At 45.2% G+C, this 22,610-nt stretch overlaps 1 protein-coding gene across 1 annotated transcript; it reads right to left on the bottom strand.

Moving 5' to 3' along the window:
• Nucleotides 1-1,745: 1,745 nt before the first annotated feature.
• On the bottom strand, nt 1,746-20,618 carry FAM83F (family with sequence similarity 83 member F). The gene is made up of 5 exons (XM_005237416.3): nt 20,148-20,618; nt 16,161-16,328; nt 7,861-7,982; nt 6,562-7,274; nt 1,746-1,810 (listed from the first exon to the last, which is right to left on the bottom strand). Exons 1-5 carry the CDS (start codon nt 20,601-20,603, stop codon nt 1,746-1,748), a joined length of 1,524 nt encoding a protein of 507 aa, XP_005237473.1. The 5' UTR covers nt 20,604-20,618.
• Nucleotides 20,619-22,610: the final 1,992 nt, after the last annotated feature.

Raw genomic sequence — 22,610 nt, forward strand, 5'->3', positions numbered from 1 at the left:
TAAATAAAACAAAAGAAAACTAAACCTGTGTTTTTCTGATGTCTGAATAGTTTTTTTGGAAAGTAGGTATGTTAGTTTTCAGGTGTCTACTTACAATTAGGATTTACTTTTCTTAGGTATCACGAGAGGGCTTATTTACGACAACAGAGTATGTAATTTAGATGGCAAGAAAGCAGAGCAAAACATCAATCCACACACTGAAGAAACAAAAACAACCCGCTTCTCCACTGTCTTAGTGAGCAGAACTGGAAAAGGGCCAGTGAACAAGAGGACAGAGGTGTCAATCAGTTCCCATATAATAAGCAGCTATGTATACGATGAAACTGCAACTTGAAAAAGTGATGACCGAGGACATATACAGGTCTGTGAAATCACAAGTGGCAAGGAGACAAGGAATAGGGTCATATGACCACCAATAGGTGGTCATCACTGGTGGAAGAATTAGGGTCACTTGAAGAAATCATCAAGAAAACCATTACAGCCTGACAACAAAAAGTTCTTTTTCATACCACACAATGAACTCAGCATTCACTGCTACAGAACACTCTGGCAGCCAAAAGTAGAAAAGTTTTTTTTAAAATGGGACTAAGTGCATTCATTAAGGCCAGGTCCAGAAGGAACTGCCAGTTCAGGAAGTCCATAGACTGCTGGAATGGTGCAGAGAAAAACCTCTGTATACAAGCTTTATATTTTATACTTATGTGATCACCTGTTACTGGCTGTCCTCAGAAACAGGACAGCAGATTAGATAGCCTTTGGTCTGATTGCATGCAGTGCTTCTTATGGATCAAAGCTCTCAATTTTGGCATGATTTAGAGTTTGGAAAGGTTAACTTATTTTTCTTTCTTTTTTTTTTTTTTTAAAAAAAGGAACATTTGAAAAGCTTGTATGCCTCCTCTGCTTCCTCTTTCAACCCTCAAATATGTGCTCCTTAATCATTCATTTTCCATGAACGGTAAAGTACTGCTGAGTTGGCAACAAACAGGATTTTGTAGCAGCCACTGAAGGCTGCATTATTGCTCCCAGATCCTGCTCAGTCCCTCTTAGAAGGCATTTCTCCTGACCCGGTCTCTAGGTTAAACATCCTCCTATATTCCATTTTTCCCTTTACTGCATTCTTGCTAAATCACTTTGTTCAACTGCTATATTTATGATGTGAAACAGTTAAGATACTAATCTGTTGGCCTCTGCTAGCTAAACCCTTCTCCCAGACCACTGTGTCGATAAGCGACAACGGGAATCTACAGAAAGGCTCCCTGTGGACAAAGGATTGCTATACTGTCTGTAAACATCCTTATTTCACCCAGAATTTGCCACTTGATTGGATTTAGCCTTCCAGCCAGTCAGACCAATACATTTCTGCAGTGCAGTAAACAAAGCAACACAGTAATTCTGAGTCTGTAGCTAGACAGACTGAAGTAGCAGCACAAGTAAGTCAGAAAATCTCTTACATTTATCTGGACACAGAGTGAGCTCTGAGACCAGTCATCACAGTGGTTAAAATACGTGTGCACACAGACATATGGACTAATACATTCATCATTAACCCTCATTTAAGGGACCGACCATCCAAAGTCTATACTTCACCCAGTAAACGTGCTTTAACTGGGGGTGCCAGGTGCGTCCAGGACTGCTCAGTGGCTTTACAGACCACTGCGTGAGGATATGGCTGTAGGTTCAAAATCAATCAAGAGTTTACTGTTCCAGCTTGTTCAGTCTTCAGTTCTCCAGACAATCCTTCCCAATCAAGATAACACACAGGTAGACTGTTTGTTTTTATCGCTTGTAGTGGAGTTTGGACCCAGGTTACCTGGAGTGAAAAGAAGTTAATGTTAAATAAATAAGACATGGATAAAGTTTGGACTCACACATCAATCCTCTCTCATTTTACTATACACCTTGTATTAGACCTACATTACTCTTCACTGTCATGTGGTTTTATTTCCTACTACTGTGAAATGAAAATACATTAAAATAAGAGCAAATCCAGCGTATACTGTGGAGAAAACTACTGGAGCAGTATTTCCAGGCTTTGGCCTGTACCTAGGCCAGCTTCAGTGGCATTCTCGGGTCCCAGCTGGCATTGAAAAACAGCCTGGCCATGACATGGGTGGGAGGTTTTCCAAAGAGTGAGGTATGAAAAAAAAAAAAAAAAAAGTCATCTCAACCATTTGATCCACACACACATTCTCAGTAGAGGTTTGTTCATGTCCCGTTTTAAACATCTCAAGCGCCTGTATTTCCACCATTTCCTTCCAAGACAAATCCTGAGGCCTCAGGGTCTCTCACTTCAGTAGTACAGTATGCTGCCACAGTTTTTTATCATCTTTGTTCTTCTCATTGCTCACTCTGTGGATTCCTTCTGCTCCCAGTATCTGTACTTTTCAGTGCTTGCACTGCTGTCTGATCTCCTCCTTTACAGCCTGTTGTCGGTCTGGATGCCCCAAAATATTATTTTCAACACTGTACTAAAGTGTATTTGCAGAGGCTTTTACAAATAAGGGAGCTTGTCTGTGCTGTCAGCTCAGCAAGGCTTACATGACCTACAGCCCAGAGCAGTACGTACTGAGAGGGGCTGCCATGCAGTTTGCAGTCACTCTGAACAGGACAGACCCCATTCATGTATCGTATAGATGTATAGACCAAAGGTAAATGTGCATTTCCCAAGCGGTTGGAGCCAGTGTCCAATACAGAGTGAGAACAGGGAAGGAAAACTGCCACAGGTCATGGTGACATGGTACTGAGAAGTCTCAACCTTGCTAAGATGAGGGAGCTTTCAACCCAAGCCCTGCCCCTGAACTGGGCTTCCAGTGAATCATTTTTCATGTCATTCTCTTGCTTGTGGGTATTTGATCAATGTTTTCCTCACCTCTAGCTAATGGGGAAGAGAAGAGCTTTCTCCTCTCCCTCTCCTTGTCTCCACCTTCTTCCACACTGCAACTTCTTGACATTCACGTGGGAGGCTGCACTGCAACCTGCCCTCACTTTTGTGGCTGCTCTGTACGCTACTGCCTCCTCTACTGCATTGAATTCTACCTCCTGTCCCAGCTTTGACCCATTCGCTATGTTACTACTGAGTTCATCATTACTGCTATCTCCTCACTACCCTCGTTCCCCTCCCTGTCTGTTTCACATTCAAGAGCCTCATATTTACTTTCAAAAGTGTCTGTGCTCTGCTTAATCTCAACTCCCAACTTCATTCTTCTCACTTTCTACTCTTGTCTTCTGACCTTTTCCTACAGATCTTGCTACAGTTAGAGCAAACACCCTCCTTGTATGTACCCAACAAGGTTCCCCTCTTTCTCTTTCGAAAGGAGGCTGAAAATTCCAGTTACTGCCCATCCATGATCCCACTTTGGCTGAAAAACACCGGTGATAATGAAGCACTACTTCTGTGGTATTGCAATGCCCAGTGTAAAACCTGTGTCTTGTTGCAAGAACCATCCAAAAGTGAAACACAAAATCCTGCTATTATGTGTTCTGCAACCAACATTCATGAGAAGTGAAGGCCAATGTATGGAGCAACTCAGGATGGCAGACTCTTCTGAACGAGCCCACTTTGCTTCTCGCAGGGGAGAATAAACAAAAAAAAGTGCCAGTGCCTTCCAAAGGCACACAGCTTTCAAACCCTTGCAGTAGCTCCCAGAAACTGCACACAGATGTCAGTGTCTTTGCTGATCACAGTCTGCCAAGCAGCAGCTTAAAATTAACAAGATTCTGGTCAGGTTCAGAGCTGCTGCTGTTGTGTTCCTAAGAGGGTAACAGTGAAATTTAAGAGTTGTGTCAATTTGATGATGTGGTTTAAGAAAGCCTTGTAAGACAAAGCACAGTCTGCATGGCAGTGTGCTAGGACAGCACCTCAGGATGTTAATTAGGACACTTAGTTTGAGACATCTGTAGCCCTTGTATTTTCCAGACTCCCAATTCTGACTTGTAGGTATCCTTTTCTAGCATGTAAATACCAAGTCAGATTTTCAGACTCCATCATAGAACACACTTTCATCACTTCCCTTCCCACTTCAGATTCTTTTCATCACCATTTGCTCTTACAAGACTGAACCTGACCTTTAGCCTGCTTGAATAATGTCTTCGATTACTTTGCAAGCTGCTTGGGATGTGGATCTGGTCTCTACACATTTGCAAGGTGGGATGTGTATCTGTGGTACTACAGAATTAATAGTGATTTTGGAGGATGTGTGCACAGGCAGGCCTACAGGGCTTGTGTGGTGTTTAATCTTTACAAAAGGTAAGGGCAGCTATTTCAAACTGTGAAGTTCTGAATAATTGCATCCTAACCTGCACAAAGACAACTTAAACTTCTAAAACTAAGTCAGTCCTATGATTACCCAAGAACAAAGTGCCTCCTATTTTTATCTTGAAGTTGGAACTCTATTCCACGCCCATGTTCAAGAATTTTTTATTAAATCCTAATGATGCATGTGCTACTGATTAAGTAGCTGCAGGATCTTCTGGGTAACTAATTTTTTTCCTCTTTCTCACAAGTCTCCACCTTCCTAATATGCCCTCTACCACCTCTGTTCACATGCCACTTTGGGACCATTAGACTAGAGAATTCAATTCAAAAGCAACACACAAGCAGTGGTCTTCCTCCAGCCTCTTACAACACCAGATGACCTAACTCTACTTACAGCATACTTAAAAAGCTGTGGAGTCTCCCGTTGCCTCTGTGAACAGGCATTCTCAATTTGCATAAAACAAAAAAAAAAACCCCAAACTTGCATGGACTCCTTAGAAAGACTTACCAGGTCAGGAAGAGCACAGCAGGAAGGCTGGTGTGCTGGACCTCTGTGCCTTCCCTGCACCTGTTCTCAATTTTCCTTCCCCTTTATTGAAAGAGATGGCAGCCCTCAGGAAGTAGCAGAGGCCATGAATAAAACCTGAACATAATACCACGATAGTGTTTTTGTGGAAATGGTCCAGATCAAGCATCAGACTGTCTGGCACAGATCCACTGTGTTAAAAGGAACAGGGACATCCCTGCTGCCCTGACTGTGCAATGCCCCTGAAGGCTGCAGCACCCCACTGTTCAGTTAGAGACATCCATCTCTTCCGTGTCTCAGTCTGGGCCTAATTTCATCATGGCATTGTGGGAATGGCGGGCTGTCTGCTTTAAAAGAGCTGACAGTGAGAAATGCAGTAAATCTCTGATATTGTGAAGTGCTGACAAATCAGAGATTACACAATTCTCCACTTCTGTCACTAGAGGGTAGTGCAAGCCCTCGGGTCCATTCCTCCGAGGGGAAATGCCCGTACATCCCCCTATAGTCTTCACCGGTTTTGTTTTTCCAGGCTCTGAGGAATGGGGCCTGGTAGCACACCCTGTGTGTGCTGAAGACATGAAGTGATTTGGAGAAAGGACCTCTTTAGACCACGGTTTACTTCTGCCTTCCCAAATGCACATCCTAAAATAGGTCTAATACAGTCCTAAATAAACTATCCATACCTTCTTACGATTCATCTCTCTTGTATTCATTTGGCATTTTTGAGTCTGTCCTTTATTCAGCTAGAAATATTTCTAAGAACCTAATCAGTCGCTGTGGTTGACCTTCCCAATACCACGCTTTTCTTTTTGGTCCCAGAACAATGTCTTCCCATTTCATGGCAGTCTCAAGAGAATTCAGTCTCTCTACACCTTCATTTCACATTCGTCAGAGCACAGAATGGTCTCTGGCCAGACAAGCTGAGGACAAATTTTCTCCCTGGAACTAGTTTATTTTCCTGGTGGAGCAGGATGTATTTACAGCCAGCACAGCTCACTGAGAGAGGAAGACAATCAGACTGAATAGCCCATAGATTTACTTCAATCTGACAAAATATCTAAAATGTCGGGAAGTTAGCTATGAACCCATAAATTGGGAGAAATCTGTGTAATTTGTGTTTTCAACAGGATGAAGCCTTGGAAGGACTTAGTGAAAATATCAACCGTGCATTAACAAAGGAAGAAAAGTTGAGATCTAGTACTTCTCCATAGCTTCTGCTTTTGTAAGCTTCTCCCCTGTTTCAGAAAGTGATAAAGGAGCAAACAAAAAAGGCTTCCACCCTGTCCTCCTCTTCTTGCCCCCTCACCTCAACATAAATGCATTTTCCTCTCTTCTCTACCAGTAATTTGTCACAGTAAACACATCTGACTAAACTCAAATGGGAAAGGTGAGGTTACACTGAAAATCTGTCTGCACCCTGCTAGCCACTACAATAGTGAACATACTGCTGCTGTTTATCAGGGCAGGGCGCGTTGTGAACTGTACACAGAACCTGTTTTACACAAGGACACATCTACCTTTCTCTCCCTTATTCTCACATCCGCTTGCTGGAAGTATGAGAAAAAATGTACCTGAGAAGTACCAACTTTACAATAAGACTGCCATTAAATTGCCTTCATCATTTGATACAACTTCTACTCTCCTTTGATCCCACTCATTTTAATAGAAAGAAAATAACAGGATCTTCCCACAGGTGCCTATATTGTATACGTTTGCACCAATCAGCCAAACTCAGAACAAGGAACACAGAAGCAGAATATGCTGGTAGAAGAGGTTTTACCTGAGATGCCTCCAGTGCTCCGAACACTGGCACGGCCAATGCTGAGCTGCTCATATTCCAGTTTCATGTTCCCAAGGTCTTCTCCTGAGTGTCCTTCACTGGCAAAAGAATTTGCCTCAATGCTTGAGCCTGGAGACCGTTTGGCCTTGCGACCGAAAAGCCCGCTGGCAAACCGTTTTCCTTGCTTTGAATTGGCCTGTGCATCTTCTTTCTTCACATCACGAATAGACTCTCTGGATTTGGACTTACTTTTCAGGTCCATGTGGAGCCGGGACAATAGTTTCTGAGGGCTCCGATTCAGCTTGTTCAAGTTCTCTAGTGGTGGATCAATTTCTGGGAACTCTTGCTCCAATGTGACTAAGTCATTCAGAAACTGATTTAACCGCTTCTTTGACTCATTTGTTTCCTCCTTTTCCATGCTCCCCTGATTATCCTGCCGGTGCCGTGAAGCCCACAGCATCATATCACCACGGGCTGCCCCTGCCACTAAACCATACTTGGGGTTAATGAACTTCCGAGCCACGGTGGAGGAATGAAGGCCTGGCTTCCCAATTCCGAGAAGGAATGGGTTAGCAATACCCAGTTCCTTGTATAAATTAACTTCCTCTGAGATGGCATAGAGCTCACGAAACTCAATGTCAAACATCTCCACGTGCTGTCCTGTCAAGACTAGCAGGATGTTTCTGTCAATGTGGGATGAACTCCACGTGAAGCTAAGAGTAGGAAACAGAACCAACATTAGATTTTGGGGTGCATACTTGACCCAGCCCACCTAGCAATATCTAAGACACTATATGGGAATATGCAGCACTGTGACATCTGCTCATAGGTCCTTGCCAAGATGGGTCAGGACAGATACATTAAGCTAGCTATTACTGTTGTTCATCAGGCACGCAGACCAGATCTGGAAGAAAAGGCCCTAAAACTCTGAAGGTCAGTTTACCCTTTTAGAAAAGCAACAGTGCATCAACAGGAGGGTCTCCAGACTGACAATCACACTGAAGAGAACTGAGCACAGTGGCTGGTGGGGAGTCCTTGCAGACCACCACTTGATGCAGTGTGGAACTCTCTCTAGCCCACTGAAATGGTCCACTAGCATGGGCGTGTTCTGTTCTCTCAGGAGTAGCTTATGCTTTACGCCATCTTCTCTGTCATCCCACTCCAGTTTCTACAGATGCCACACAGACTACAGAGGCTGGGATAAGAAAGGGAGCGACATGGGAAGAATACTCTCCAGCAAAGACACGAGCCATTCTTTACACAAAGAATGTAGCTTTGCCTTAAGCAAAAGCAACCCACCTGTATGATCCAGTGGCCACCTTTTCACCATCCACCATCAGGAATCGGGATGCCAGTGTGCCTTTGATCTTCCCTGCTGGCATGTAGAACCCAACTCCTGTCACAGAACGTATGCGGATATTCTAACAGGGAGGTGAAAAGACAAAATGTCACAGTAAGTAGGGCAGAGAATTAGATAATTGCCAGCTCCAAGTCTTAACATGTCACTCACATTATCTCACTACTTCTGGGACTACAGCTCATTTTGTATCAGCCACTAGAAATCAGCAGGGCTGCAGAAAGGAAAGCATAGTGCCGTAAGACCCACTGTCATCCTATCTAGAAGTCACTCCCCTCCATCAGTTTATAGTCTTGTTCAATGGGTCAGCATCTTCGTAACCCTGCCTGCTGTCTTCAGCTATTCATCTTATCCCGCTGGCAAGACAATGCTTTCAAAATCAAATAATCCTCCATCTCCAGCTCTGTGCTCTAGCTCAGAAGGCCCAGCCCAGTTCAAGGTAATGAATCAGAGGAAACACTGAGTCACATCTGCACTCTGAATCCTGATCCCTATTCCACGGCACTTGTGAGCTCTTCTCTGGATTATGTTAGCAGGACCACAAAACCAAGGGACTTTCCAACACCTGCGCAGTGCAACGGACACAGTTACTTGGAGGTAAATGTATGAGACAGGTCTATATCAGGTTCTTTTTGTGCTTGTGTTCGGATTCCCCACAACATATAGATTGACAAAACTGGGCAAATTAGAAGACTAGACAATTTAATTATTAGAGAATAGAGGAGGAAACAATTCCATTGCTTAAAAGATATGTTTCCTGTCTGTTATAACAAAAGGAGAATGCTGAGCTTTATAATTTCGCTAAGAACCCCAAATAGTTACAGTGTCCACCCAGATTCCTCACTGTTCAATGGAGAGTGAAAAAATACAGAACTTTTTTTGAGCAAAAGTAGTAGGATCAGTGTCTCTGCTGATGCCCTGAATAGATCAGCAAAGAAGAATTTCTGAATAAAAGGAAGGAAAACCTTTTTGTAAGACGAATAGCAGTACTTAGAAAAAAAATACCTCTCCCCAAATGTCCCGTCTCACACCCTTTGGCCAGCAAACCTACAACTTATAAAAGAAAGCACTATAAATCACAGAGAAAAAACTTATTTAAGGTTACATGATTTTCAACAACAGATGTTGTTTCAACAACAGATGTGCGCCTGGGCTTACTCTAAGAACGTATCTGCACAATGGACTGTTATTCTGCTCGTAGGTCCTGGCTACATGAGGCTGAATTGCCAAACTGTCTAACATGAAATGCCCCTCCCCCCACCCGCAGCAAAACCCAGAAGTATTGATTGTCAGTGTAAGTTTAGAGCAAATTACCTTGTCGCTCTGACACACAAATTTAGACCATTTTCTTCATTCCACCACCTGTCTCTGTAAGAATTCTTTAACAAAGAAAAGCTAAAAGGTATTGTAATCTGGAGTAATAAACCCAGGGTTGGGAGTCAGGCAGTCCCAAGCATAATCACATTTCTGACACTATTCCCTATGATGTTCTCGGAAAGTCGATTCACCTTTGCCTTGTTCTTCCCCCATCTGCAGAGCAGAATCATGAGGATTGGGCTAATGCTAGCACAGCCTTGGATCCCGCAAAGAGCTAAGTCCTACTGTTATAAACCTCACTGACAGCTTAAGTATTGATAAGACTAGAAATCAGCATGCAGCAACAAGTCATTATAAGAATGCAGATATCTTTCAAAAATTTTTTTTCCTGAATATAACTCTTACCTTTTGAATCTGCTCCTATTTCCCCCACTGAAATACAGCAGTGGCAATACAAATTCTGACTAAGAGTAACTGATGATACTACTATTTTGCATGCTTGATCTGTCTGGAGTCCTGTGTGGGCATTAGCTAATTAATGCTCCCAACACTGCTGAAAGTATTATTACCCTGTTTTAAAGATGAGGAGCCCAGGAGAAAAAAAGATGAAGTGACTTGCCCAAGGCCTAGCAGTGAGTCATATGTGTGGGATGCTGAATGCAGGTTGGGTAGAGCACAGGAGAAAGGGTGCCCTTTCCAGTGTTTAGAATAACATTTGTTGGCTGGCTGATCACCTGAAGTAATTCTTTCCCCCTGCCGAGTAAAGTTGGATGCAGGATTTGCCAAACCATAGAATATTGACTGCAAGTGACAAGGACCTCCGTTTTTCAAATCAGTCAACAGCTCTGACATACCATGTACATTTGTGAACCAATAATTATCATCCTGTGCGAGAAGGAAGTTGCTTAGCATGTAACAAGTGTGGATTTTGTGTTTTTATGTTGCACCACCTTCTTTTGTTGGAAAGAAAGCACACTTGAATTCCTGCAGTAACTGAGCTATGTAACACTTAGAAAGGCACAGAGGGATAGAACCAAACAGCTGAACACATAAACTTCCTTGAACAAAATAGGCACAGGAGAGCATAAATACATCTTGAAATGAAGAAAATAAGCACAAAGTCATATAAACATCGAGTCACTTAACAGGTTATTTGTATAATGTTTTCTGCCTTGAAGGATCTTGGAGCATTTGTAGACTGATATATCAAGCTGTACAGAGGAGGAACAAGCCTGGGTTCACGTACTGAAGACTACACAACAACAAAAGAAGAAAGACAAACATAAATGAGGTGAGATTGCAGCCATTTTGCGGGGGGGGCACTAGTGTTCCGGTAGTAACAGATATTTTGGGTAGAAAACCAGTTTGTTCACCAGATAGGAGTGACCCCCTCCAGACCTGTATTCTTGCAGAAGCCTGCTTAAGGTTTGTTATATCCTGGCTTACGGAAGCTGCAGTCTGCATTAAATTTCCACATTTCCTTTACACAGGCTTACACCACTCCTCATCACAAGCAGTGACTAACGTCTCCCTGGCAGCAACTTAATACAGACTGGTAACAGTCAAGCCTGACAGAGCATCATAATACAGTGAAGGAATCAGTCTTTGTTACTTTATTGTGACACACATTTAAACCTCACCCTGAATCCACAGAAAATTAAATTAAGACCCCATTTAGAAAGTCAGCAATACATTGTGCTGTTGACTGACACTTAGTTGTCACGCGACAACTGAGAGTTTGTGACACAACAGTGTCACAAAGAATCACTCAGTTCAATGCACAAGTTGTCAATTGAGGCCAGCAGGTCAAGGGAGGTGATCCTCCCCCTCTGCTCTGCCCTGGTGAGGCTGCATCTGGAGCGCTGTGTCCAGCTCCGGGCTAGCCCAGTTCAAGAGAGACGGGGAACTACTGGAGGGGGTCCAGTGGAGGGCGACAAAGATGATGAGGAGACTGCAGCATCTCCCTTATGAGGACAGGCTGGGAGACCTGGGCCTGCTTAGCCTGGAGAAGAGAAGATTGAGAGGGGATCCTACAAATGGATACAAATATCTGAAGAGCGAATGTCAAGAGGATGGGACCAGATTATTTTCAGTTAGTGGCCCACAACAGGAGAAGGAGTATTGGGCACAAACTGAACCACAGAAGTTCCATCTGAGTATGAGGAAAACCTCTTTAATTTGTGGGTGACAGAGCACTGGAACAGGCTGCCCAGAGAAGTTGTGGAGTCTCCTCTGGATATTCAAAACGCAATCCTGTGCAACCTGCTGTAGGAGATCCTATTTTAGCAAGGGGGTTGGACTAGATGATCTCCAGAGGTCCCTTCCAACTCTGACCATGTCAGGCGATTCTATGACAGACCTGGGAAGTAGTGCTCCCAAGGCGGGGTTGAGTAGGGGCGACATAGAAGACAGACTCTAAAGGGAAGCATTGCAAGTACTTCCACCAGGGAATCCTGTGTGTACCTTCCCTCTTAGAACAACTGCTGATATATATATGTTGCAAAGCAAGCAAGGATCTTTATTTCAAGTTGGGATGGATAGCATGAACAACCTCTGTAAACTAACATATGTAAAACAGATTAAGGAGAGGCAACAGAAAAAAAGCAGTAACTGATAGATTACAGTTACTCAACAGTCCCTTATATCAACTGTGTTTTTCAAAATGTGGAGATGCCCTTTCTGCCATCCCTGGAAAAATCAGATCACTTCAGCCAACAGCATCTGATGAGGTAGCTCCTGTCCTTTGTTTTCTTGGACTACTGCTTCACCCGAGCACAGGGCTGAGGTAGGGGGGGCACAACCCCCCATTATTTCCCACTCTAAAAACCTAGATGGAGGTACCACAGAAGGGGGGAAAGAGGAAGAGAGATCTGGGATTCATGTGGACAGGACCACAGTAACAACAGTAAAGGACTTTTTATTATTCATGACCTGCAAGATCCTAATTTCTGGTGATCAGACCTCCAGGTCAAAGAGACGGATGGTAGGAGCTCATCTTACACAGGGATACAAAACAGCCATAATCTGGAAGCAGCCACCAAGTAATGCTGGGAAATACTGCAGACTTATCCTATGTGTTTGCCCTGAACAGTTTTGGAAAAGACGTGCTTGTTGACAAAACAGTAAAACTTACAGGTATTCAAGTAGCATAGGATGGAATGCAGCTAGCTGGACCTGGCCTGCCAAGGTCATTACTGGGTCTTATTTATTTGGCTCTTTGCAAAAAAAGAGCCTTGTCAGCCCCCATTTTCAAAAGGTCACAAGCAGCCTAAAAGATTTATTTAACAGATAATTAAAAACCCAACAGCACTGTATCACATTACACTTATGTTCTCCCTCACTTGAGTTAGGAATCAATGAGGAAAGACATGAAATACAAAAATGAAATTCCAAAAAATTCTTAGACAGAAACTTTTAAGAATTCCTGGAGTGAGGGGAGGAACTCCTTACATGTTGGGAAAATGAATGCAAAAATTAACATGAAGGTGAACTTCCTGCAGGTAATTCATTCCCTGGAGCTCTAGATGAATTTGCTGTCTTTAAGCAGGAGTGTTTCTTACTGTGGTCTTGATTGGCAGAAGCATGGGGAGAAAGAAAACGCATGTAAAAACTGGTAATAATGCTCACCCTCAGGTCAACAAGAAGAGGACTTTTTGTGGGTATGAATTTTGTGTCTATGAGAACTTTGATTCACTGTAATCTCCAAAGAACACTCCTCTGTCAAACATAACAGAAGTCTGGCAAACCATGTCCTGTAGGCTCAGAAAGCCTTATGACTCATACACGCAAGACACTCTTACTTACATCCCAAGATGAATATGCCGAGGGTTGAATTTAAATGCATTTCGAGTGATCTCCAGCCCTTCAGACAAAAATTGAGGGCTTCTCATTTCATGCTTGGAGTCAGTAAAAAAAAAACTTTTTGTCTTTACTCTCTTCCTACAGCAGTCTCCCTCCTGTGAAACTGTCAGCAGGTCATGATACCTTGCCCTCTCAAAATAATACAACAGCCAGGAATTTTGTGAAAACACCCAGTGCTGTGTGTAGACAAAGGGCAAATCCAGTGTTATCAGTAAATCTCCCAGTGTTAGGACCATTGAAGTATTCACTCAGCATTGGATGAACAGGGCAATAACAAAAGAGCAGGAATCACAGAACAACCTAAGCATCTGGTGATGACAGAAGACAGAATAAGCATCCTGACCCGGCAGCAATGACAGGCCATGGTAGTGTGTCATCTCTCTCCCTCTTTCCCTGGGATCAGAATTTGCCTCTAAACCTTGAAGTTATATCCCACATTGCTGCAACTTTCTGAGGAAAAGCCATCCTCTACATCCTGCAAAAGTATTTTGAAGGCAAGTGGGAAGAAGGGTGTGAAGGAAGAGTACGCAATTCCTTTGCTGACAAACTGTGGCCCATTGGTGAAAATCTTTTAGAAGAAAACACAATGATTACACAAAAAGACAGTGTAAGGAAAGAATCTTTTCCCTGTTGCTGAAAATCTGTAGAAGAAACTCGGACATCAAAGCAGATGTTAGGAGAGAGACATGTCATAAATACGAAATGGGTGAATGATAGTTAACTGCACTAGAGTTTCTCATTCTTCCTCAGCAATTCCAACATCCTCTGTGATCAAGAAGTGTAGGACAAAATAATTCTGCCTGAACAAGACCAGAGGCCCAACTTGCTTTGTTGCTTTAAATCTGGGTCTTCAACACTGAAAGTTCAAAACAACTCTTGACACATTACATCAATGACATGGGGGTGGAGGGAGTCCTCAAGGAGAAACTTTAGCTTTTCTTAAGATTCCTTGGGTATCTAAAACCTGGCTTCAGGGGAATCACTATATGATGATTTCTGCCATACTGACCCAAGCAGCAGCATAGATACATCCAAGGCAGCCTTGGGCAGGATACTAAGACATCATCTTCCCTGAGAGGCAAATGACCTGTCTTCCCCTTAAAAGAAGGCTCTTCCCAGTCCTTCCATAGTACCATTTAAAGGAATAAATTGCATTGAGCTTAACAAGATTAACTAAAGTGTTATCCATTTTGGAACAGGAATACAACAACTTTAAGTTGAATTTAAGATACAGTATGAAATAGATGGGAAAAGAGCAGGGAAAGTTGAAAGATAGCACTCTGGGGGCTGGAGCTCTGCAGAAGAGCGAAGGACTAGGTCAAAGAATGACATTAAAAAGTTCTTCTCAGTGGACCTCCTTCAGCTCAGCTTGTATTTGGACTTTTTTTAGCTGAAGGAGCCTAATGAAAAACACAGCAAGGCCTGCAGTGAGAGAAGGGAAGCACAGAAGGGACACAAAAGAGTTTTCTCCTGCTTTTGATGGCATCAGTTCAAACTCTTCCTCTTTGGAAAGGGTAATGCAACTAGGCTGCTGCAGGACCTAGTCACTGCTGTAGCGTGTGACTGTAGTGACTAGTTTTGAAATGTAAAGTCTGTGTAGATGCCTACAGAGAAAGAAGTAAGATGAAGAGAAGAAGGGGATCACTTACTGTTTAAAGATGGAGAAGGCAGACAAAAAGGAACTCACATCTCCAATAGCATTGTAACTTATTTCTAAAATGCCAGGTCATTTTTTATTCACTCTATCCAGGAGTTAAAATACGCAGTACTGAAGGCATCGTTCCTGCACATGATGACACGGTGACAAAAAATATTGGGAAACAGGTACTGGAGCAAACGGAACCACTGCTGTGATTTCACAGTTTTGTACCAAATACACTCGAGCCTAGGCTACAGAATACCCCTGAAGCTCGAAACAGGTCTATTATAATGATGTGCATGTCTTGCTTTCAAAGACACCAGAGGAAAGAAACTTCCATCTCTGTTTTGGAGAAAGATGAGAAAGCTGCTTGACTGGATGTCTTTTTTGATGAAGTCCAGAAACTCAGAAGCAGAGAGGTAGTTCAGAGGAGCACTGTTCAGATATATGCAAGTAATTTTCATCCAGATTTAAGATGGTTCTCCTAAAATGGTTAATATGAGCCTTTATAACCTTCAGAGCTTTTTGAGTTTTGGTTGTGGCTTTGTTTGGTTTTCTTTTTTTAATTATTAATTGACTGTTTATGGAAGATCTGCCCTTCCTCCAGGCAAAAAGGCACTTTTGGGTTTTTTTTCCACTGCTCAGAAGAACAGCCGGATCACAAGAACAGTGAGTCTGGCATCCCATAGGTTGTTTCCAACCTAGCAACTTTTCCACTATTCAAACAAGTCTGTAGTAGTGACAGTGACTAAAAAAACATGAAAAAAGCATGGAATACAGTACTAACTATAAACACACAAAGGATTTCAGTCTCTTTGTAATGGAATGAGATCCTACTGAAGCTGCTTCTGCCAGCTAAGCCAGGCTGACTACTATGCTGTGCTCTGTGTGCTGTATGAAGGCACACTCTAATACGGAACTGGGGAGCAGCTACACTCCTCAGTCCCTTATGTTGTCAAGGAAAGGAGGACTACAAGCTCATTCACCCCCAGATAATCACAGCTGGGTAGGGAAGTCTTGATTTCACAGAGTGTATGTGTCCTATAACTGGGATCCATGCAGATAAGAACTCTGAAGAGCTACTCTGGACTCTGGGTTGAATCTTTGTGTAGCAGACCCACAAGAATTTCCTCAGACCATTTTCTTCCCAAACATGAATTTTTAGGTCACAAAAGCCAGGAAACTACACAGACCTCAGTATCAGGTGAAAGGCAAAAAAATCAAATCTTTCCTTTCTCTTTCCTTCTGTATTAGCAAGCCACTGTCTTATCCCTCTGTGTTCCATCACCCCCTGCCTAAGTACTGTGATGTGACTTGTAGGGAGGAAGAGATGTGTTTGCCTGTCAAAGTGAATTCCAAGATTTATTACCACTGAAAAAGGCCAATGATCTGCAGGAGATAACGGTTCGGTACTGAATATCTTACCCGTATCTGCAAGTCACTGAGGTCAAGGCATCTGCACATTTCCAGGAAGAGCTTCACACCTTCCTCATCTAGGATTATATAGACAGGGATCCAGTGCTTATATGCTGCATCAACAATGTCACGGAAGATGTCCCTGTCTGTAAATACATCCATGACCACTGCAATAATCTGGAAATAAAAAGACAGTAGACAGACAATTGAATAAAATATTAGGAAATGAAAGGGAGGCCCATCACTCTGGTACAAAATAAAGGAGATCACTGATACCAGAATATGGAAGAAGAGGATACAGGGGAGACAAAAGTACAGGGATGTACATGCCTAAGCACTACCAATAATCTTGTAATTTTCTGGCTTGGCTCCTGCTGCACTTTGGAAGGAACTTAACAGATGTCTTTGTGGGTTCTCCTTCTTCTAGAGGGTGGTGGCTTATTTCAGCAGCCTGAGGAATGCCAAAGCCACATACCTAGCTTTTCCTCTGTATTGTGAAACTTTTGTTGCCTCTGTAGGGATCCACTTAAAGAAGAAAACACATTGAAAAAGAAGAGTGAAAAACACAGCTCTAACACTTAATCAGAAGACAAGTAATGGAAGAATGAATGTGCAGAGGAATCAGGGCCTCAATCCTCAGCCATGGTGCACACTGCAGACAACAAGAATTTTATTTTCCTTTTTCCCCAGTTTCCTGCAAGAAGTCTGCTCTCAGGCCTGTCTTCCCGAGAAATGTCTTATGGAGCATAAACACCTCATATTTGTCAGGAAGGGACTGGGGTGTGTGTTCAAGATTTAGAGGCAAAATGATTGTTCCCTCTCTTGACATGTACATTTTTTCTGGTATAAAACTAATCCCTCTTTCCAGGTATAGCTTTTACATAAAAACAAAAAGTTGCGCTAACGTGACAGACAAGCCTGAACATTCATAGGATGAGTAACAAGAAAACCAAGAAGGTTACAGGCAACTTTAATGCTGATCTTACGTGTTTTGTCTTTCTCTCCCTTTCTGTATCTTCTACACCATTAGAAATATCAATTCAGTTTTCTGCCCAAAAAAAGTTATTCTCCCCAAATTTGAAAGGTTATGAATGAGGAAAACTACTGCTTTCCTAGTCTTGCTGGGAAACGTCAACTTGCCAGGTCAGAGTTCCCATGGTGACAGTGTGCTGGGAATAGAGTTGCCCAAATTTTAATTACCCAGGTGCTGAGGTCACAGTCACAAGCCAAGCTGTGCTGGGGATGGCACATACAGGTGTGAATGGAGCTGAAGACTGGATCGAACAGTTGGATTTTCTTCACTTGAAGTTTGGAAGAGGTGCAGGCTCAAGTTGCAGGAACCCCCTATGGAAGGGGGAATAAATCTCATCAGAGACCTTTCCTTTGAAAAATGCCCTTGAATAAATTGCTTTTGGGAAAGCGATGCCACAGTAAATGTCCCCTACTGTGTTTGCTGAGTCTCTGCTTGTATGGCCAACAACAACCAACACGTCTGTTCCGTCAGTCTTCATCTGTCAACAGTGCTTACACAAGCCTTTCTTTGTTAGAAAAAGAAAAAAAGAGCTGACATTGTGTTTACGCTCCTCATTAACATGTAGGTTCCTGACACAGGTGAACTATGGTGGAACTACATTATACTAATAGCAAGTCCCTCAATAACTTCTGCTAGGTGGAAGTGGATTTCAGGTCCTGCCTAGGTTCTCACTTCCCAGCACAAAGCAGCAAGATGCAGGGAATGTTACCAGAACCTCTGAAAATTAAAATACAGTGAACCTGAGCTACTTTATTCCTGAACAACTTCATATACAGGCAGATTATAATTAAAGGCATGAACAGTTCATGCATTACTTCAGGCCTGTTATGCTCCCTCTCCCCTCCACACAGTGTGGTATGGATGTAGCTACCAAGGAGCAAGAACACCAGAGAATATTCATTTGAAGTAAGAACATCCACATAAGGAATTGATCAAGAATAAATACCAAAAGTGTGAACTTGTTTCCTTTCCATCCCCTCCATTTGCAATGAGTCCAATGACTGCAGAAATTATACCATATCCCAGACAAACCATTAATTGTTAGTACTGGCCTTGCAAGATGAAGAGATGGTTCCCTCCAGGCTTTGGGGCCCTGGGTCAGTTCAGGCTTCTTTGCAAGACTGTGGACTAAATGCATGAAAACTGCAGTCCTGAACAAAAAGCAAATGAGCTGCCTTGCAGAAGGCACTTCCAAGCCAGCAAAACATGCAGTGGGTGACCCATGCCTGTTGTTGTTTTAGTCTTCTCAAACCCCTGCCACAGCTGGTGGTCTGTCATAATTACTTAGGAGCATTCCCAAATACAGCAAGTCAGAGCACGAGTGTCTTGTCTACTCCTGCAAGAGGTTTTCCCCATTCCTTTACCCATCATGGATAATAAACTTATCTATAGGGCCCATAGGTGTGCCTAGCTCTTCATAGATATTTGAAGATTGGCAAGCATTAACTTGCCAATCTCATTGCAGCAAGGTAGCTTCATTAACGTATGTTTATAACACACTAATGATAAGCCACCCACAGACATGTGCCACATATTACCAGTATCTGTTTAGACCTCCCTCAAAAAAACCCAACCCAACAAAACCCATTCTCATCTGCTGAACGAAAAGCTGCTACCCGGAGACTTTTTTTGCTAGCCAGGTCAGCTGAACACAAGAGGCCGTTATCTATGAAAAGGACCATTAAGCGCTCAAATGGCTGTTAAAGGTGAAACTACCTTTGGGCTAGGAGGGGCACAGTTCATCCAGTCAGTAACAAAATAAAAATCTACAAAGGAATTAATTACTTTTAGGTGCCAGGCACAGCTACTGAAAAGAGCTAGGTTTCCCAGTCCTTGTATAGTCTGTAGAAGCATTTGTGGCAGTGCAAAAAGGATGTGAAGTCCCACTAAAACAAGAGTGTAAGGATTTAACAGTTTCTGGGTCTTCTATACAACTGATCACACCAGTTGCTGAACCGGATTATGGGTTGTGCATGTACCTCTGCAAGCAGAGAGGCGAGGAGATCACCTGCTGGATTAATGCCTCTCTGGAAAGTTTTCTGTGTTTCCAAGCGGATTTGGTCTTAATGAGTCTGCAAAAGTTGTGCTGGTGGGGTGGGGGCAGGTGAAGAAGGAAATAACTGCTGAATGAGGAAGTAGAAAGAACAGAAAGCAGCAAAACTAAGAGCAGGAACTAAGTTTCTTATGTTATACCCTTTCCCCAGGGGGAATGTCAGCTCTGAAGGGGATCTTTTCCTGGGTGGTCTTGCCTGGAAACTTCACCCACACCTAGAAAAACCTCGTCGTTGCCCCCATCTATTCAACGTGAGCTTTTGTAGCATCGCACCTGATTTGTTTTCTTGCCCGAGGTGCCCTGTCACCACAAACAGTCCTTTTGGGCCAAAGGAGGCACAGCCACATGTCTGGACTCTGGCTGCTTGCTGTCCAGGCTGGATGATGTTGAGACCACAATAAATAAACCCCAAACCCACCACCCCATAAAAAAATTCGATGCCCTGTGTTTAACTAGGGGTACCTGCACGTACAGGAGGGGTGGCTGTAACAGCATCATGGTCTGCCTTCCCCTGAGCCAGGGAATCAGACTGGGACAGGACAAAGCGAACCACAGGTAGGAAATCAGTTTAGGGGGTGGGTGTGCAGGGGTTTAACCCCATCCCAGGCGTGGGTAGGAAACCTCAGTTTAGGGGGCGGGTGTGCAAGGGTTTAACCCCATCCCAGGCATCAGCTTTGGCAAATCGTAAGGTCACTGGCAACAAACGGCAGAACAAGCCCCGCCTGATGGATGCCGACCCACTGGAGGGCCCACGGCGAGGGAAGCCCAGCCACAGCGGGCTCTGGCCTCCCCCCACCCATGTGCCCCCCAGCCAGGCCCTGTGCCCAGGCACCCCCGGCCCCGGGGGGCAGATGGGCGGGCAGCGGTGGCCCTGCCAGGGCACCCGCGTCGAGCGGCGGCCGGGCCCTACCTTCTGCGCCTGCTGGATCATCTCCCGCACCACCTCCTTCAGGTGCGGCGCGCTCTCCTCCTTGCGGGGGTGCGTGAAGAGGGCCACCCTGCTGATGCCCCGGTAGAAGGTTTTGTCAGTCCAGCCCAAGTCCAACGGGGGCACCTCTGTGTCCGAGCACTCCGGCCAGTAGGCCAGCGAGAGGGTCTCGCCGCCGGGCCCCCGGGCCACCTTGCCGCCCTCCCGGGGGTCGTCATACCCCCGCCAGCTGCCCCGCAGGGCCTGCAGCTCCCGGCTGGAGAGAAAGTCGCGGAGCTGCTCCTTCCTCAGCGCCTCCCGATAGGCCGCCTCGCCCCGGGTCACCAGCGCCTCCAGGGCTCGGCGCTGTTCCTCGCTGTAGTAGAAGCGGGCCTGGGCCTCCGTCACCTTCTCGTTGACGTGCAGCTCATCCAGCAGGAGCACCTGGGACTCCGCCATAGCGCCGGCAACCGCAGCGCCGGCTGGCCGAGGGCTGTGAGAGGAGGGAAGGGCAGAGCCGGGAGCGCCTCACCTGGCCTGCCCGAGCCCGCCCCGACGGGTGGGGCGGCCGCGCCGCCCTGCGCCGCCCCGGCCCCGGGGGACACAGCTGTCCCGTCAGCCTGCCCCTCTCGCACTCGTGCATAACCCCGGGCCCCGGGGGCACGGCTGTCCCCTCAGCCTGCCCCTCACACTCGTGCATAATCCCGGGCCCCAGGGACACGGCTGTCCCCTCAGCCTGCCCCTCACACTCGTGCATAACCCCGGGCCCCGGGGACACGGCTGTCCCCTCAGCCTGCCCCTCTCGCACTCGTGCATAACCCCGGGCCCCGGGGACACGGCTGTCCCCTCAGCCTGCGCCTCACACTCGTGCATAACCCCGGGCCCCGGGGACACGGCTGTCCCCTCAGCCTGCCCCTCTCGCACTCGTGCATAACCCCGGGCCCCGGGGACACAGCTGTCCCCTCAGCCTGCCCCTCACACTCGTGCATAACCCCGGGCTCCGGGGACACGGCTGTCCCCTCAGCCTGCCCCTTTCGCACTCGTGTATAACCCCGGCCCCCTGGCATGGCTGGCACCGAGGGCACTGACCACAGAACTTGGAGGAGCACCAGGCCTGGGCCACAGGTGTATTTTGGGGTGCAAATGTCAAAGTCTGTTTCGGGGGCAGGGGGTGTCCTCCTTTTTCAGATGTGGCAGCCACTTGAGGGGCGCTTGTGGGGAAACGGGGGACACGAGTGGGGCCAGGGATGTGGGCAGAGCACCGTGGTGGCCACAAGCCGTGGTCCACTGGCTGCAGCTGGCTCCCAGCCAGCCTCTGCCAACCTACCCGCAGAGCAGCGGCAGCGGCTCGGCCACTCCAGACAAGCAGGCGGTGGGTTCCCAGCTCCCTGACAGGGAAGGTGAAGAGCGATTTGCCAGAGGCCACCCAGCAGGCTGGTGTCAGAGCTGGGAATAAACCAGCCCTGCTCCCAGTCTCTGGCTGGGAGCGTGAATAAATACCCCCAGCTCGACGCACATGTCCCAGCTGAGAGGGCAGGGGCTGTAATGTTGAATTATGATTTTTGCGTGGCATGCGATAGTTGCTAGGGGCCCTAATGAAGATTCAGGCCCACTGCAGTTTACGGTGCATAGGCAAAGGATAAAAAGCAGTGCTTCTACCTTGCAGCCCAGGGAGCGAGCTGGCAGGGATGGGCAAGGAAACGGGGATGAAGACAGACAAGGCAGTGGTGAAGTAGAACATTCAGAGGCATTTGCAGGAATTTGCGTATGTGATTAGTCCAAAATGCTCAGTTGTACAGAAAGCGACAGGGTAGCTGCTGGAGCTGCTCTTTGTCTCCTCTCTATCAGCAATCACCTGCACTCTTGGACTTAGAAGTCCAAGGATGATGTGGGGCACTGAAGCTCATCCAGTGCTTTTCCTTTTCTTTAGGTAGAAGGGAGAATTTTAGTATTCCAGACTGTCATCAGTAGCTTTTCCTAGCATGAAATTCAGTTAAAATTTGAAATTGCACTTTGCAGAGGTCTAATCCTCTGCCTATCGTCTCCTTTAATAATTAATTTCAATATAGGTTCTTTTAGCCTGATTTCTGATGGAAATGAGACTTACATGGCCATGGTGTCTGCATCTGTCTGCCTGTCTGTCCATGTCTCTAATAACTTTTGAACCCACTGGCTGATTTTGAACAAGTTTGGCAGGAGCGTAATTATATTCCTACAGATTTTGTGAAAATAAGTGGCCTGATAGCAAAAAAAAGACCCTATCACAGTCCCCGACAGGGAAAGTGGCAGTGTGGGTTCACGTCTTATTAGATTTCAGATTTTTCATAAAAGTGAAAACACTAATAAGTTCCTGATCTGTATGAAAAGCTTCAAATGAAGTTTATGCCATCTTTGACACCCTGGTCTATGAACCACAATATACAAACACACAGCAGACGCAGCTTTGTTAGTTCCAGTGCTCACTAA

The sequence above is a fragment of the Falco peregrinus genome, chromosome 6 (assembly GCF_023634155.1).
Source record: "Falco peregrinus isolate bFalPer1 chromosome 6, bFalPer1.pri, whole genome shotgun sequence".
Lineage (NCBI taxonomy): Eukaryota > Metazoa > Chordata > Aves > Falconiformes > Falconidae > Falco > Falco peregrinus.